The sequence below is a fragment of the Pan troglodytes genome, chromosome 3, assembly GCF_028858775.2.
Source record: "Pan troglodytes isolate AG18354 chromosome 3, NHGRI_mPanTro3-v2.0_pri, whole genome shotgun sequence".
NCBI lineage: Eukaryota > Metazoa > Chordata > Mammalia > Primates > Hominidae > Pan > Pan troglodytes.
The window spans coordinates 123,093,631-123,109,087 of NC_072401.2; the positions used below are offsets into that span (position 1 = coordinate 123,093,631).

Genomic DNA, 15,457 nt, shown 5'->3' on the forward strand with positions numbered 1-15,457 from the left:
ATCTCTGAAAGTTAGTTCATGATAACAAAGTATGATCATGAAAATTATCTTCTTTAAGTTAAACTACGACCCAACTGAGATAACTCAAGGGTTTCTTGCTTATTTATAAAATGAGTATTTATGGTTATTTGAGGATGCTCTTGGGCCTGTATCTATTTTATGACACTAATGGAAAAAAGATTATTTAGCCAAATAAAAAGTTTCTACAAAAAAGGAGAATATGGTGGTGGTGAACTATACATAAGCCAAGAGGAAGGCTGGAAGTTTAAACTATTTAACTTCAGAATAACAGTTGAGAAGCATGGAACACACAAAAACAAAGTGTTTTCTAACAGTGACTTTTCTGGTTACTTTTAACAACTTAAAGGCTTTTTTGTTTGTTTTTAATCTGGCAGTTTATATGATGTTCTGATCAAAAGCAGGGCCTCAACTCAGTGACTTCTTGAAACATCATGAAAATATTTAGTATTAGTCTGTGAAAGACTGTGGACTAGACAGTTACTTTTAACATCTTCTAAGTTCACACATAAAAATTATTGAACAAACATCAAAAGACAAGAAAAAAAAGACAGAACATTTATTTTAAGGTCTTGGTAAGTTTTTGATACCTACCCTGGACTTTGAGTTACCCATTCCCATTTCTATATCCTTCTGAAGCCTTCTCCTTCTGCATTTGGGAAAGTTAACGATTCGCATGATGAAATAAACAAATGATTTTGGACTAGGAACTAGACTGAAAGGTGGAGGTAATGTTTTTCCATCATCAAAATAGGATAACCAAAGTTTTGAACGAGCAAACTTCCATTCTACATCACTGTCATCCTGTGTCACAAAAATAGAAAAAAAACTAATTTTAAATGCTCAATATTCTAGTGACTGATGCTAATAGGTTTTTTACAATGAATCTAAGTTACATTTTTGAAATAGGTAACTTATACACATTTATCTACATATATTCTATAGACCTACATAATATTCTCATTTTTCAAATATAAGATACTCATTCTTTTTCATATGCCTCTACCTGTACCCACTGAAATTTAACCAGAACTTCCTGTCTAACATCCAAAAACAATGCAAAAAAGACAAGAAAAATAGAGTGCCAAGGAAGGATAAAAAGATTAATTCCTCCCTCTGTCCCCCACTCAGTCAATTCTGCATGTTTGACAATAGTTGCCTATTTCCCATCCTCCTTCCTCACCTATACCTATCCAAGCCAGGTTGTAGACACAGCATATTATATTTCAAGGGCAAGGAGAAAAATGATTCTCAGATGAATTGCTTTTTGGCATTTCTGTGTTTACCATATGTCCCCAAATGTCACATAAGCCCCCCGGAGTACCTGAACTTGTTTTACATCTCCTTCCATTCTCTGTGCTGCCCACGGTGATGGCGATAACCACCCTAACTGATAGGAGAAATGAAGGGAAGGGGTCCTTATGAGGAGGAAGCTGGCTCTCTCAGTTCACACAGCCTAGAAGGCCATTAGGACCAAAACTTCTACTTTGAGAACACTATATTATGAGTTTCTAAAACATACATAGAGATTTGGTGGAGTTAACAAACTGCAAAGCACTAAAAAGATACTGAACACTGAACTGAAGGACATAAGAAAACATATATACAACAGTGAAGAGAGGTACCAAACCCAGCCCAATCCAAAACCAAGAATCAAGTGATTTCTAGAATACTCAAAATTTTGACTGGATTAAGAACACCATTAGTGTTTGCCAAACATCTGGTCATTCTACCAGGTAGAATTGTGGGCTGGCTAATTGAAGAGAGAGTAATTTCCTTAGGGCCAATACTTCTTCTAGCTACTAATTTCAAAACTTCTGAAATATACCCTGAGAGAAGGCGGAGCAGCAGTAAATTCATGGGGACCCCTGCTGTGCACCTAGAAGACAGAAAAATGTGTAGAGCTATCTATCCAGGTAGAAAACACAGGGAAAGGCTCAGGCTCTGTGTGGATATAAGCCTCTTTGTTACATGAGCTGGAGCTCAGCCACAGGGTACGGAAGCAGATGTATACTATCAGAATAGGATGACAAGGATAGACACTATGGATAGAAAACCGATTTACCTCAATTTCTTGATATGAGCTATTAATCATAGCAATTAGCATGTTGAGTAAAACGACCACCATAGTTACATTGTATATTCCATAAAGAACGTATCCAATATTTTCTATGAATTTGTGATCATATTTGAGCACAACGGAAGTCACTTCAGACAACCCAAATATTGACCAAAATAAAGTCTTGAAACTTTCTTCTACACTGGAAAAATAAGATACAAAGTAAGTAAGTTAACAGTTTTCAATATCTAAGAGTGAAAAGTAAAAAACAAGTTAGGGTTTAACTACTGTACAGATGTAAAATGCCACCATAATATACTCCAAGAGCAGAATTACTTTGTTATGACATTTCATAGAAAAATTATTCTTTCAGGTTTTCAGGAACTGATGATTAAATGGTGCCAATGCCTAGCTTTTCTGAAGTTATCATCAAGTGAAAATTCTCTGAACTCCACAGGAGAAAGCTGAAGTCAAGTCACAATAACCATTCCTTTCTCCTACAAAAATGGGAATTTGCTGTTTGATTTTGTATGTGATTTAGAAATTTAAATCAGGTTTTCTGTAGTAGAACAGGGTTGGGATTAAAATTATATACCCAATTTTTAAAAAGTATGTAAAAACATATTCCTTGCAGCATCATTTGCAGTAGGGAAGAATGAAAGTAATCTAAATATCCATCAATAGGGGACAGGCTAAATAATTCTGGTATATCCAGATGATGGAATGCTATGCAGCCACTGTAGGAAAATGAGACAGATCGAGCTTTGTGTGTTTATATAAAATTATATCAAAGATACAGTAAATGAAAAAATAAGATATAGCAAGTGTGAAATATTCTATCATTTAAATAAAAAAGAAGGGCATACAAATACTTATATTCTTTTTTATATAAAAAAACTCTGAAAATATCCAAAAGACACCATTGTCTCTGGGAACTAAGGATAAGTAAGAGACTGGGCCAAGGGTAGGGAGAAGGACAGGCATTTCCCTGTAGACGCCTCTCTATTTAAATTTTTTATCATAGGAACACATTACCTACCTAGAAATACTTAACTGGAAATGAAAAGGAGGCAGCAGAATGAAAGATTCCTGTTCTTTTCCCTTAATTTATGTAATGTACTTCCTGATTCTTCCACCACAACAATTAACACTTAGGCCCTCACCAGACTAATTACCTACGTTCGTCCCTTAAATGATCTTTGGGTGGTTTTGTCACAGAACCAAATTGTAATCACTAGTGAACTAAATTAGTAATCATTAAATTAAAGATTTACACACATAAAATTCCATTACACCTTCAAAAGTAAGTCTTTTCTCAGAGAAAGATTTGTGAAAAAGTACGTTTTAAGTTTGTTATAACACATCCTAAATAACAATGAATTTTATAGATTTGTAGGTTTTAGGACTAGTTTATTCATTCACTCATAAAACAAATATTGACAGAGCACCTATTATGTTCTAGAAATTTTGCTACACCCTGAGGATGGAGGGTTGAATAGAACTCTATTCCTATAGAGTTACTCTCTATTACAAAACATTTGGCTGTGTGATATCATGGCGTAGATGCTGACAGGAGAGTAAGAAAAACTATAATCTTTTTGTTCCTACCATTTATTTAACCGTATCACAAAATTCTCCCGCTCCTTCCTCTTGCTCCTTTGCAAACCTTGCTGCCCCTAGCTTCTCCTCGAATCTATATGGAGTGCATGTGTGGGAAGAGGGGGATAGTAAAAAAGGAAAGGACACTGGCAGTTCTGAGCTCCTACTGTGGGCAAGAGGCTTTATATAACTCACCTTACATAATTGTCACAACGACCTTATTTAAACTTTATTGTGCTTATTTTAAAAATAAGGAAACTGACACTGAGAAATGTTCAGGAACTTAACCAAAAGCCACAGCTAGAAACAGCAGAGATTGCATTCAAATCCACGTCTGCATGATTTTCAGCCTATGTCCTTTCTACTACATTGAATGGTCACATCCCTAGATAAAACAGTGAAGAAAATAGAATGTATAAAATGAGTTACCATAGAGTTAAAAGGAAAATGGGGGCAGGGATCACATTGTGTGCAAGATCTCTTTGTAATTTCCCTGCTGGGTTCAAACAGGTTTTTTCTTCATTACAATAAAGCGAGTTTCAAGTCTCTTTCACCTCTAAGACCTGTTCTATATTAACTATTAAAAAATTCATTTTAGAACAATTGAGATGTCTACAAGGGCTTGATATGCTACTTTAGTCTATACTTACTGAGTGTATAGTTTGTTTCCAGCAGTGGCATTATTGGGAACAAAGGGAGAGCAGGGAGGGTTTATGACCTTCCCACCTGGAAGAACTGCAGTAGAAGGGGGGCCCTATATTCATGACAACCAAACACCACTGGGTGAGAACAGATCTCACAATCTGGGTGTCTCCATGCTGCAGGAACTTGAAGGGAAAATGACTAAGGAAACTTGATCAAGGAAGACTTCATGGAAGAGGTGAGTCTCCAGTGCAGAAACCAGTATGGCCAAAGGAAGAAACTGGTATTACCATGATAGTGGGCTATAAAATGTTTAGCTATAACTTCCTCTTACTCGACTTCCTGTACCGATCAATGAATATATTAAAATAAAAGCTGATGCTTCCTTTCTGAAAGAAGAGTACTGGCTACAAAATGATGAAACTAATTTTAATGTTATACATAATGTAAGAGACACCCAGTATTAGAAATCTGTTATCCCGTTTTCTTAAAATAGCCAGTTTTGTCTAGGGTTTTTCCAAATTCTGACCCATTCTGTGGTCAAACTCTCACTAAGCTCAGAGATGAGCCTTCAGAGCAATATAATCAACACAAGCACTAACTGTTTTTGATGGATTATTTTCTGTGCTTAAAAACATCTTTATTACAATCAGAGAAATTTTTCCTTTGCTTCCTCTAGATTGGTTAGAATTTCTCTTTCTCATACCTGTATAATAAGATATTTTACTTACGTGGTAAAAGCAGCATTTACTTTAGCCCCAAGGTAGTAAGAATAAAGTATGAACATGCCAATCATAAAGGCAAAAAACACCATAATAAAGAGGACCATGAACTTGAATATGTCCTTTACAGTCCTTCCAAGAGAGATCTGCAGGGGGCCAAAGCTCTCATTTGCAGGGAGGATGTACGCAATCCGAGAGAAGCTGAGCACAACAGCTATGGCATAAAGGCCTTCAGATATAATCTGCGGGTCAGAAGGGAGCCATTTATCTCTAGCTAGAAAAAAGAGAGAAAGAGATTAAAAACAGAGCTTTCTATTCATTGCCAACTACGCAAAGCAAATACCTTAAATAGGATCTATCTTGTAGGTAGGTGGTTACCATCTCAGTTGAAACTAATCTAGATTTAATTAACTGTCCAGGGACTATTTTCATCTTAAACCAGAAACGTAAATTCTATATTACTTTAGATGGAGGGTACACTATTATAAAGATACTAAGCTGACTTCACATTCAGCAGAAACAGAATAAAATACAAAACATGGAGAGGTTAAAACACTTCGTTAGACACAGACTGTATCCAGGATGACAAAACAACTGGCTTGACTGATTTGTCCCTTCAGTTATTAGATTTACTGACCAGTTATTTTGCCATCCTATAGGCACAGCCGGAGTGTAACTTCTTTTCCATATTTTGTGGGAAAATTAGTTCATCCAACAATTCATGCAAATAAAATATTTCGAGGAGTGAGAATGTCACTGAATCACAATGGTGCTGACAATGTGGTATCTCAGCAATATAACTTGTCCCCGAAAAATGTAAAATGCCACTGAAGTAAAAGAATTTTGGATATAGATTCAGAATGAGGACCCCTAACAACCCTTTCAAGGTCACTTATTAAGTCTGCAGCAGACCTGTCAGGTCAATGAAATATTATGTGGTTAATTGTGCAAACTTGCAGACATCTGCAATAACAACAAAACTTAACATTTGTTGATCAGTTCAGCCACTGTGGAAAGCACTTTGAAGATTTCTCAAAGAACTTAAAACAGAACTACCATTCAACCCAGCAATTCCATTAGTGGGTATATATCCAAATGAAAACATATTGTTTTACCAAAAGACACATGCACTTGCATCTTCATTGCAGCACTATTCACAATAGCTAAGATACGGAATCAACCTAGGTGCTCATCAACAGTGGACTGGATACAGAAAATGTGGTACATATACCCCATGGAATACTATGCAGCCACACAAAAGAATAAAAATCATGTCCCTTGCAGCAACATGAATGCAGCTGGAGGCCATTATCCTAAGTGAATTAATGCAGGAATAGAAAACCAAATACAGCAGGTTTTCACTTATAAGTGGAAGCTAAATAGTGGGTATTCATGGACATAAACATAGCAACAATGAAACTGGAAAACTACTAGAGGGAGGAGGAAAGGGTTGAAAAACATCTATTGGGTATATGCTCAGTACCCAGGTAATGAGGTCATTCCTAGCCCTAAACCTCAGAATCATGCAATATGCTCAGGTAACAAACCTGCACATGTACCCTCTGAATCTAAAAAAACGTTTAAAAAATTAACATTTCTTGACTATTTAATATGTGTCAGACACTGCTTTCAATGATCCTATGGATTCGATATTATTATCCTCTCTTTAGAGATGCAGAAACCAGACTTAGAAAGATTAAAAATTGATCAAAACAATACATATAGGAGATAGGGAAGCCTGAATCCATCCCTTCCAGACAACAGTCATTAAATATACATAAATAAATTTCAGTAAATAGGTTATGAAATAGTCAAGATACCTAAAATACAATCTAAAATTAATTCTTTAATTACAAATGGTGATCATTTGCTCATTTGAACAAGTCTCCTTGGTATATAAAAATCTTTGCTTGCTGAGAATAACAGAGGTGCTTAATTACATCTTATATTTTGGAGCGGAAATCCAGCCTTCAATAACGTTAACATGCTCCTTGTACTCATCACAATGTGCCCTAATTACACCTATAAAAAATTATTCTTCACAACCAGATCACAGTTAAACTCTGTGCCTGAGTTCCCTTACCTGTAAGATGAAGATTAGACAACACTTTCTAAAGTCTTTTCCAGATTTCAGATTTTACAACTATATACAAATTTGCTAACTGTGGCTCCTCAATTTGGCCTCAAGGGAAGGGAGGCTAACATTACTTACCATTGGTTTGTACGGGGCAAGGAAGGCATCAATGTTCTTTCACACCGGATGTCAGCTGAGGTCTCACTGCTCTTCATAATATAGAGATATTTGACATGAACCCCATTCCATGCCATGTGAACAGGACAACATCCTCCCAAAATATTTCTGCTGGTTCTCCAGAGCTTACATTCTCACGGTCACTTTAGAACCTACTTCCTGCCTCTGTTGAATTACCGTTCACTTTGCCTGCAGAGCAGTTTGGCAACTTTTATTATCTTATCTCCTTGAACCCATGCTCTCAGGGACTTATCTTCCACATCAAGCAGTTTATCAAACTATTTTTTCCCTAATTAAGACAGTCTCCCAATAGTAATTATCTTATAGGCTTAAAGGTAATTTTCTTCCACCTTGCAACATTGTCTTTTTATAGCTATGAAAACAGGCACAGTGAAGCAAATTGACTTGAACAAGTTTACACAGCAAAGGGGGTCAGAGCCTTGAAATGAATCCAGTTTTGTAGGTTCCAAAGTTCATGCTTTCTCCACTGTCCATAAATATTCAATACACCTCTCATACTAAACATACTCCAATTGGCATTTCCTTCCAAAATGTGGTTCCAATACCTTTCCCAAAACATAAGGGGACCCTGAAGCTAACAACTTACCATAAGTGAAATACTGTATCTCTGGTGGGAGTGTCACTTCACTGAGGTCACTCTCTTGGACGTAACTGTCCACATACTGTTGTGCCTTCGTTGCCTGAAGGAAAGCTAGGAATCTGGCTGTGAAAGCAGCAATGAAGATGGACAGCATCCCAAAGTCGAGCACATTCCACAACTGCAAAATGTATTCCCTAGGTCCTTCCAGCCAGAGCTCTTTACATTCAGACCACATCATTCCTGTCACAACAAATACAGAGGGTGCAGGTCAGATTTTACAGGCCAGACCGAGAAGCCATTATTGTGTCCACCATCAGGTCACATCTCTACCCTACACGTCAAGCACAGTACTAGGCATCACAAAGCATTGACTGACTGACTGTATGGTCACTGAGGCCCTGTGCAGAGTTAAATGGAAGAAGCTCCTGCTAAGAAAATAATTCACCCCACCACACTAGAATTTGGAGAAGCGGTCCACATGTGGCACCAGAGATGTCTCTATTCATGAGAGGAGGTGGTGGAGGGGGGTGAGGAGAAGAAAGAAGGAAAGGAAATAAGGAGAGAAGGCTCTTCAAGTTATCCCACAAGACTTTTGGAGAAGAAAATATGTTCTATACAATCACAATGGTTAGTTATCAAACCATAGTGATTATTGGAGAAATAAGTCCACAAGATTTTTAACAAGAAGAACAGTTTCCCAATGATACTCATATCACACTCTTCTCCTCTCTTCTCATTTCCATGTCATGCTAAAAAGTGAGCAATATCATTTGAAAAAGATGAAACCCTTAAGTGAGAGGCCCTAGGACATTCTGAAGAAACTGAATGCAGAAAATGCCATTCTGGGACAAGAGGACAAAATAGTACAACTTAACAACTTAACAAATTGTCCTGACTACATAAAGGGAAAATATTGTAGAATTTTTAAAAAATGTAATGGCTTAAAAGAAAATGTATAAAATAATTACTTGACCTAGGCTGAGGCCACAGGAGTGAATGGGAGGAAGAACTAACCTACTAACTCAGAAAATGAGAAGACACCAAGACTCACATTGGATAAAACAAATACAAAAATGACTTCGGATTAATCAGAAATAAACAACCTGGTTCCAATCTCCATTTCTTAGCAGAGAACACAATAAATTCTTTTCCTCACATTACTTCAAATTCTTATTTTAACACAGCTATTCAAAATGGGTTATTGTAAGATGAAATAGGTTGGTGCAAAAGTAATTGCAGTTTTTGCCATTTTAAAAATAGTAAAAACCACAGTTATTTTTGTACCCAACCTAATAACAAACATTCTGAAAATGAAAACTCTCCTAAAATCTCTGGAACTAAAACAACAAAGAAAGTATTTGTCATCAGTTGATAGCCATTGGGTTATTTCATAAGTATTTCAATTAAATAATCACAGTGAGTTACATTTTAAAACTTACATCTTGTTCAATAACTGAAGTTAGATTTCTGAAACATGGTATATTTGTAATTAGGGTCATGTTACTCATAAAAAATTTTATTTAGTGTTAAGGGACACCTTTTAGCATTATCTAGCTAGAAAATTATTTGGTTATTTTGCTATTTAGCTTATCTTGCAACAGTGATGTTGTCACCGTATAAGATATAATAACATTTTTTTCAATAGAAAATGACAATTATTTCTATAATTACTTTTTGGTAGAAATTAGGATATTTAAAATAAAAGACTTACCAAGAACCCAGACCATAATTAGCATTTCAGTCCATGTAAACTGGGTGGTTTTCACCCTGAAGATCTGTTTGGGATAGTCAATAACTGTGATATTGGGCAGCGTGGTGATGCCTTCGAACCTGTCTGAGGCATTGAACACAAGCAGACCCAGGAAGATGATGAAAGAAGCTGCATGTGCTACAAACTTCATAAAAGGGCTTCGCAGGATTTTCCCCAGCTGTAACAAACCAAAGAGGAAAAGTTTGCTTCAGAAAATCTGGCTTTCACTTGTGGAGATTACAATATAGGATTAAAAAAAATAGATGAAAGGAGAACACTCAAAATTCTGCTTCTGTTTCCAAAAAGCTCTACATTATGAAAAATATTCTTTTTTAGGGGAATGCTTACTCCAAAAATAATTTAATAAGTATTCAAAATTCATTGTTTCTGAATGTCCAATTTGTCTTAGGGTAGACTGCATTCACAGATGCACTTCTGGAAATCACAGGGCCTATACTGGTTCTTGCTCTTATTTTTACACAAAAGAATATGCAAAGTCTGGATTTTAGGGTCTGGAAAAAGAAACTTCAACTTTGTATTGTGTAATTCTTCATTGCTTTGTAATTGAGATGTTATGAGGATCTTATAGACTCATATAAGACATTAAAAACCCTTTGAAGATTAAAAAAATTACTACTACAGAAGTAAATTTTAGTTCTCATTTCTAAATATTCCAAAATCAAGTTATACCTGGTATGCTATTAAAAAGGCAGAAAATATTAGAACCAAGATGAATATTGTACCTGTTACTGCCCCTAATAAGGAGATACACAATAATTAAAACCTCTAAGTAGGTTAACTTAATTGAAAGTGATCTCCGAGTTGGATAATCATGTAAATGGTACAAAGGGACTTCCAAAGTTCAGTATATAATTATTTTAAGGTGACTCCTTTAAAATCCCCTATGATATAATGTCCTTAAAAGTCCCATGTTCCAGTGAAAATGAAAAACCATTCCTCCCGTCCCAAGGGCCCCCACAGTCCAAGAATTAGGTACATTTGGTAGATTTATCAAGTATGTTCTCTCTTCTACACTCTCAGACCCTGCTTTTTAACTCTGTCTGTGACCTTATAAAGTACTGAGGTTCACATTTAAGGGACTGTTAACTCCAAACAAATGTTTTTGTAGGTCTAGAACCTTAATGTGATATCAATAAATGATGAAAGAGATGTCAGGGATTTTTGGGATTGAACATGAATGCACACAGACGAATGTCACATTTTCCATGTTAGACACAGAAAAATAAACAACACATTTACACATCACCTTGTTGTTACACAGCTGCAAAAAGGGCACGTTTGGGGGTAGCTTATCCGTAGCACATAGAAATTTCTTGGGAATTACCAAGTCTGTTTCTCCTAAAGGTCAATCTTTTAAAACTTTAAGTAACATGAAAAGAAAGCAGAATGCCAATCTCAAAAATGGGACATACATGGAAAATTCTTGCTATGTTGCCTTTTTCCATAAGATAGGTGGTATACGGCAGCTCTAAACATGGGCTCTGGGAACGGCTCAACTTCCATGTTTCCCTTCTCTGCAGAGCACGCCACACTGTTAGTTGTATTTGTAAAAGTGCAGGGAAAAAAGAAGTGGACTCCAAGATGGCTACTTCAAACCTGATGGAATGTTTTAACTGATTAAGTTCCCCTAAGAGACAAACACTTCTAAACCTGAACTTTCCAACTCATTTCCTTCAGAAAAGAAAATTATTTGGGTAGGATATGATTTTTTTTTTATTGCATGCCCTCTCATATTATTTATAGTTTTTCATCTTTAGTGTTTACGTATTTGAAGAATCTTAAAGTAATTTTCCATGATACGTAACAAAAGAACTTGGCTGAGTCATCAAACATGATCAAAATGACAAACTTTCTGCCTTAACTTGCATGGGCAACGCAATGATGAAATGAGATGGATGAATATTCTCACACATATATGGTGTTTGCAGAGCAGAACTCTGCCGGGGGAGACTGCTGAGCCAGAGAGATGACAGATTTCCAGGATCATTTGTAAGTGCCCTTGACTCATTTTGCCTTGAAACTACCTCTGACTTAAACAAAACCAAATTTCAGAATATAAAAACAGGATTAAAGGATCTCAGCACAGCTCATTCTCTCTGGCAGTGCCTGTAATAACTGGCATGAATAGTATTCCTTTCCACATCTTGCTAGGGGATCTCTTGGGCACAACTAAATTGATTTTACATTGGAAAGTTGAGAGGAGAATAAAGGTACTAACCAAAATGATCCAAGCAAAACCAAATAAACAATCTAAAAAAATCTAAAACCCCTGAACCTAAATCCTACATTTTTAAGAACTGTCTGAATTAACAAAGGGCTAGGGGAACCTGACATGCATTTTCTTGAAGACTTTGGATACCACTGCTGTTCTCAACTGTGCTTCACACACTTAACCTTGGATTTCTTCTGACAGGTCCAAATGGGTTGCCCTTCTAGTTCCCAGCGTAACTGTTTCTTGGTACTACTGCAGCAGTGCACTCCATTCCCCGGTCTGTTCACAGGCCAGCCCAGTCGACACTCTACTTATTAAGCCGTCAATAAAATCAGTACAAGGGCTACTTCACTCAAGCAGCTTTTCCTTCTCTGTCTACCATGAAGATTTTATCTTAAAAGCCTAAGTACTTTACGCCTGCAAATGTGGTATATCCCACTGGTACCAAATCCTTTTTCATCCCTTATTTGAATTGATCCAGTAATTAAAAAGGAGAATCTGTGTTCTTGAATCAATTAACATTCAGGGTAAAACTGGTAAGATTCTTAAGCATGAAGCTTTTTATTTTTTTATCCCAAAGAGACACAGTACACCACCACAGAGGAAATAGATGTAGAAAGCAAGTACCCTGCTGCAAGGTGCGATCCAGTAACCAATGGCCAGGAATGGAAGGCCCAGGGCCACGACCAGCACAACGAGACACTTGATAGCTATGGTCTGCTCCCTTAGGCCTGAGAGGTTCTCATACCAGATCGTCAAGAGCTGCTGCTGGCAGTTGGGATGAGCCACAAACTATTGGGAGAGAGAGAGTTTGAGAAGGGGAGAGAAAGGTAAGTTACCATGCCATTGTCAATAGCTCAACTATTAAATACACATGCATCCTAAAGATATTAAAGTATATTTTTTCTAGCATATTGGTACTGGAAGGTTCTGGTAATGTTCTTCTTAGCTTTCCCTCCATTTTTCAAAATTGTTTCAGAACTAATAGAAGAATTAGAATGGAAATGAGAAGGTAAAATTGGTGTTGTCCTTAATCACAGTTCTTTTTGATAGAAACCCTCCATGATTCACAGATTTCTCTGTGGAATCTGGGTGACATCTGGCTTCTTTTGTAAAAATGTGTCCCATCTTGCTGTTGGCCAGCTTACTTGCATTCAGTTCAAAATGGAAAAGAAGAAAAATTACTTGGTTTATTGTAGGCTATAGCTAAAAGAGAAATGTGTGAAGTTTCGCGAGCAACCCCTAAAATGCTACATACAAAAAAATGCATAATGCACCCTTTGTGTAATTATGTACTATTACTGCAAATCTGTAAAAGGTCTGAAAAATAATCAATTGAACTTACAAATATTATGCTGGGTCTACACATGCACTTCTTCCAGGAACTGGCACCAAATGCCACTTCCCTCCTGTCCTCTTTTTTATTGCTTCCTTTATCAAAAGGTCAAAAGAACACGACTATTTATCTTTAGCAGTTCTTTAATAAATACAATTCTAATCAGGAAAAATGAGCAAATTATACTTATTTCAGCCCAGCCATTTGATTTTTTTTCCCGTTTGATTTTGTTAAGTTATCTGCCTGCATCATTTAGAGGGACTGGGATTTCTTTAAAGCCCTGTTCTTATTCAAGAAGCAGAATGTATTTGTACTCAGGCCCGTGTAAAGTTCCCTATGCCAAAATCTGCCCATTTGTAGCTAGACACACCTTTTTTTGAATGGTCATATGCTCTTTGTCCAAGCTCAGGAATTCAAAAATCAACTATGAGTGACAACATATTTTTTAAAGGAGTTCTTAGCAACACAAAAATCAAGGTGTCACTGTCTTCTAAAAAACAGAATAAGCAATAACAATGAACCTGTTAAGAAACACCCATGAAATGTTTTTGGGAACTGAGAAACAGAGTAGCTGCAGTTCCTACTTGTCAAAAGGTTCCTCTTTGATCAAGTTCTAGTTAATGATCCTGATGATTCTTAGTAACTCCAGGCAATTCCTAGAGTTATTAACATTTGGCTCTTTATCAAAGCCCACCTACAAGGAAATGCACAGGTTTCCACTGACTGGTGCATAGTTTCCCATCAACAATTTTAATTAAAAAAGAAAGTCTCATCTCCCAGGACAGGCGACGTAGGTTCAATTTCCCCCAAATCCCTGCCTTTGCCCCCAGAGTACACCCAGTGTAAAGTCCACTGATGGCTGCACTGGCGGCTGCCTCCGCATCACCATACATGCATACTTAACGACCCACAGACAGAGGTGGTGAGAATAAATTTATGAATATTAGATTTGAAATAATTAACTGAGTAATTATGTTGAAATTCTAAGCCTCAATGTGATGGGTATTAGAAAGCTAGGCTTTCGGGTGGTAATTAGATCATGAGGGAGGAGCCTTCATGAATGAGACTGGAGCCCTGATAGGAAGAGGCGGGAGAGCTCGCTCTTTCCACCATGTGAGGATACAATGAGAAGTCAGCAGTCTGCAACCCAGAGGAGAGCCCTCATCAGATCTTCACTATGCTGGCATCCTCATTTTGGATTTCCAGCCTCCAGAACTGTAAGAAATAATTTTTTTTTTTGAGATGGAGTTTCTCTTTTGTTGTCCAGGCTGGAGTGCAATGGCACAATCTCGTCTCACCACAACCTCCACCTCCCGGGTTCAAGTGATTCTCCTACCTCAGCCTCCCAAGTAGCTAAGATTACAGGCATGTGCCACCATGCCTGGCTAATTTTTTGTATTTTTAGTAGAGACGGGGTTTCTCCATGGCGGTCAGGCTGGTCTCAAACTCTCAACCTCAGGTGATCCGCCTGCCTCAGCCTCTCAAAGTGCTGGGATTACAGGCATGAGCCACCATGCCTGGCCGAGAAATAAATTTCTGTTGTTTATAAACCACCCAGCCTATGGTACTTAGTTACAGCAGCCTGAACTAAGAAGCATATTTTATCATGCGAGTTCCTTTCCATTCAGTTTTCAAAATCCCAGGTCCTGATTTTCAGTAGCTGCTAGTTGCTAAGGATGTATTAGATCTTCTCTCCAAACCCAGGATTTTGTCACTTTTCCAAGGTTCTAAGTTTGGAAAACAGCATTTCATAGACCAATGCAATCATTATTTGAACTCACGAATATCAAAGCTGAAGGCTTCCTGGGTATATGTGACAACTTTCTAGGATTCTTGTTGAGAACTTCTCCAAACTTCCACTTCTGCTCCTGTACTATATTTAGATCATTTCCTTCCTGCTTCACCTCTCCCTCTATGGTCCCTAAATGTCCTTTATTCATTCATTCATTTATTTACTCATCAAAATATCTTAAGCCCCTCCTATGATCCAGGCAGTATATTGGGCAAGTATATTGGTACAAGAAGATAAAAATGGAAGCATCAGAGTTGAATTAAGTGATAAGAGGTCATTGTTCTAGGGTACACAGTAAGCTTTGAATAGACACAAAATAAGCTATTATAACTGAGACTTCAACTCATAGGCTTGTCAAGATGCCTAATCAGAATTTAAAAGAGTCTTAATTTGAATGTTGGTACAAGTATCTTGATATTTGGAGGATATGCATTTGTGGGAAGTTAGACAGATA

The 15,457-nt window shown here is 37.1% G+C and overlaps 1 protein-coding gene across 5 annotated transcripts in view; it reads right to left on the reverse strand.

Moving 5' to 3' along the window:
- Positions 1-15,457, reverse strand: part of TRPC3 (transient receptor potential cation channel subfamily C member 3) — a 72,425-nt gene that overhangs the window by 22,667 nt on the left and 34,301 nt on the right. For all 5 annotated transcript variants that reach the window (XM_063809819.1, XM_063809820.1, XM_054683355.2 and 2 more), the window contains exons 4-9: positions 12,503-12,667; positions 9,604-9,820; positions 7,899-8,132; positions 5,050-5,314; positions 2,084-2,279; positions 613-822 (exon numbers count right to left, since the gene is read on the reverse strand). In XM_063809819.1, the coding sequence (XP_063665889.1) occupies positions 613-822; positions 2,084-2,279; positions 5,050-5,314; positions 7,899-8,132; positions 9,604-9,820; positions 12,503-12,667 (1,287 nt within the window). The remainder of the gene's footprint in view (positions 1-612; positions 823-2,083; positions 2,280-5,049; positions 5,315-7,898; positions 8,133-9,603; positions 9,821-12,502; positions 12,668-15,457) is intronic.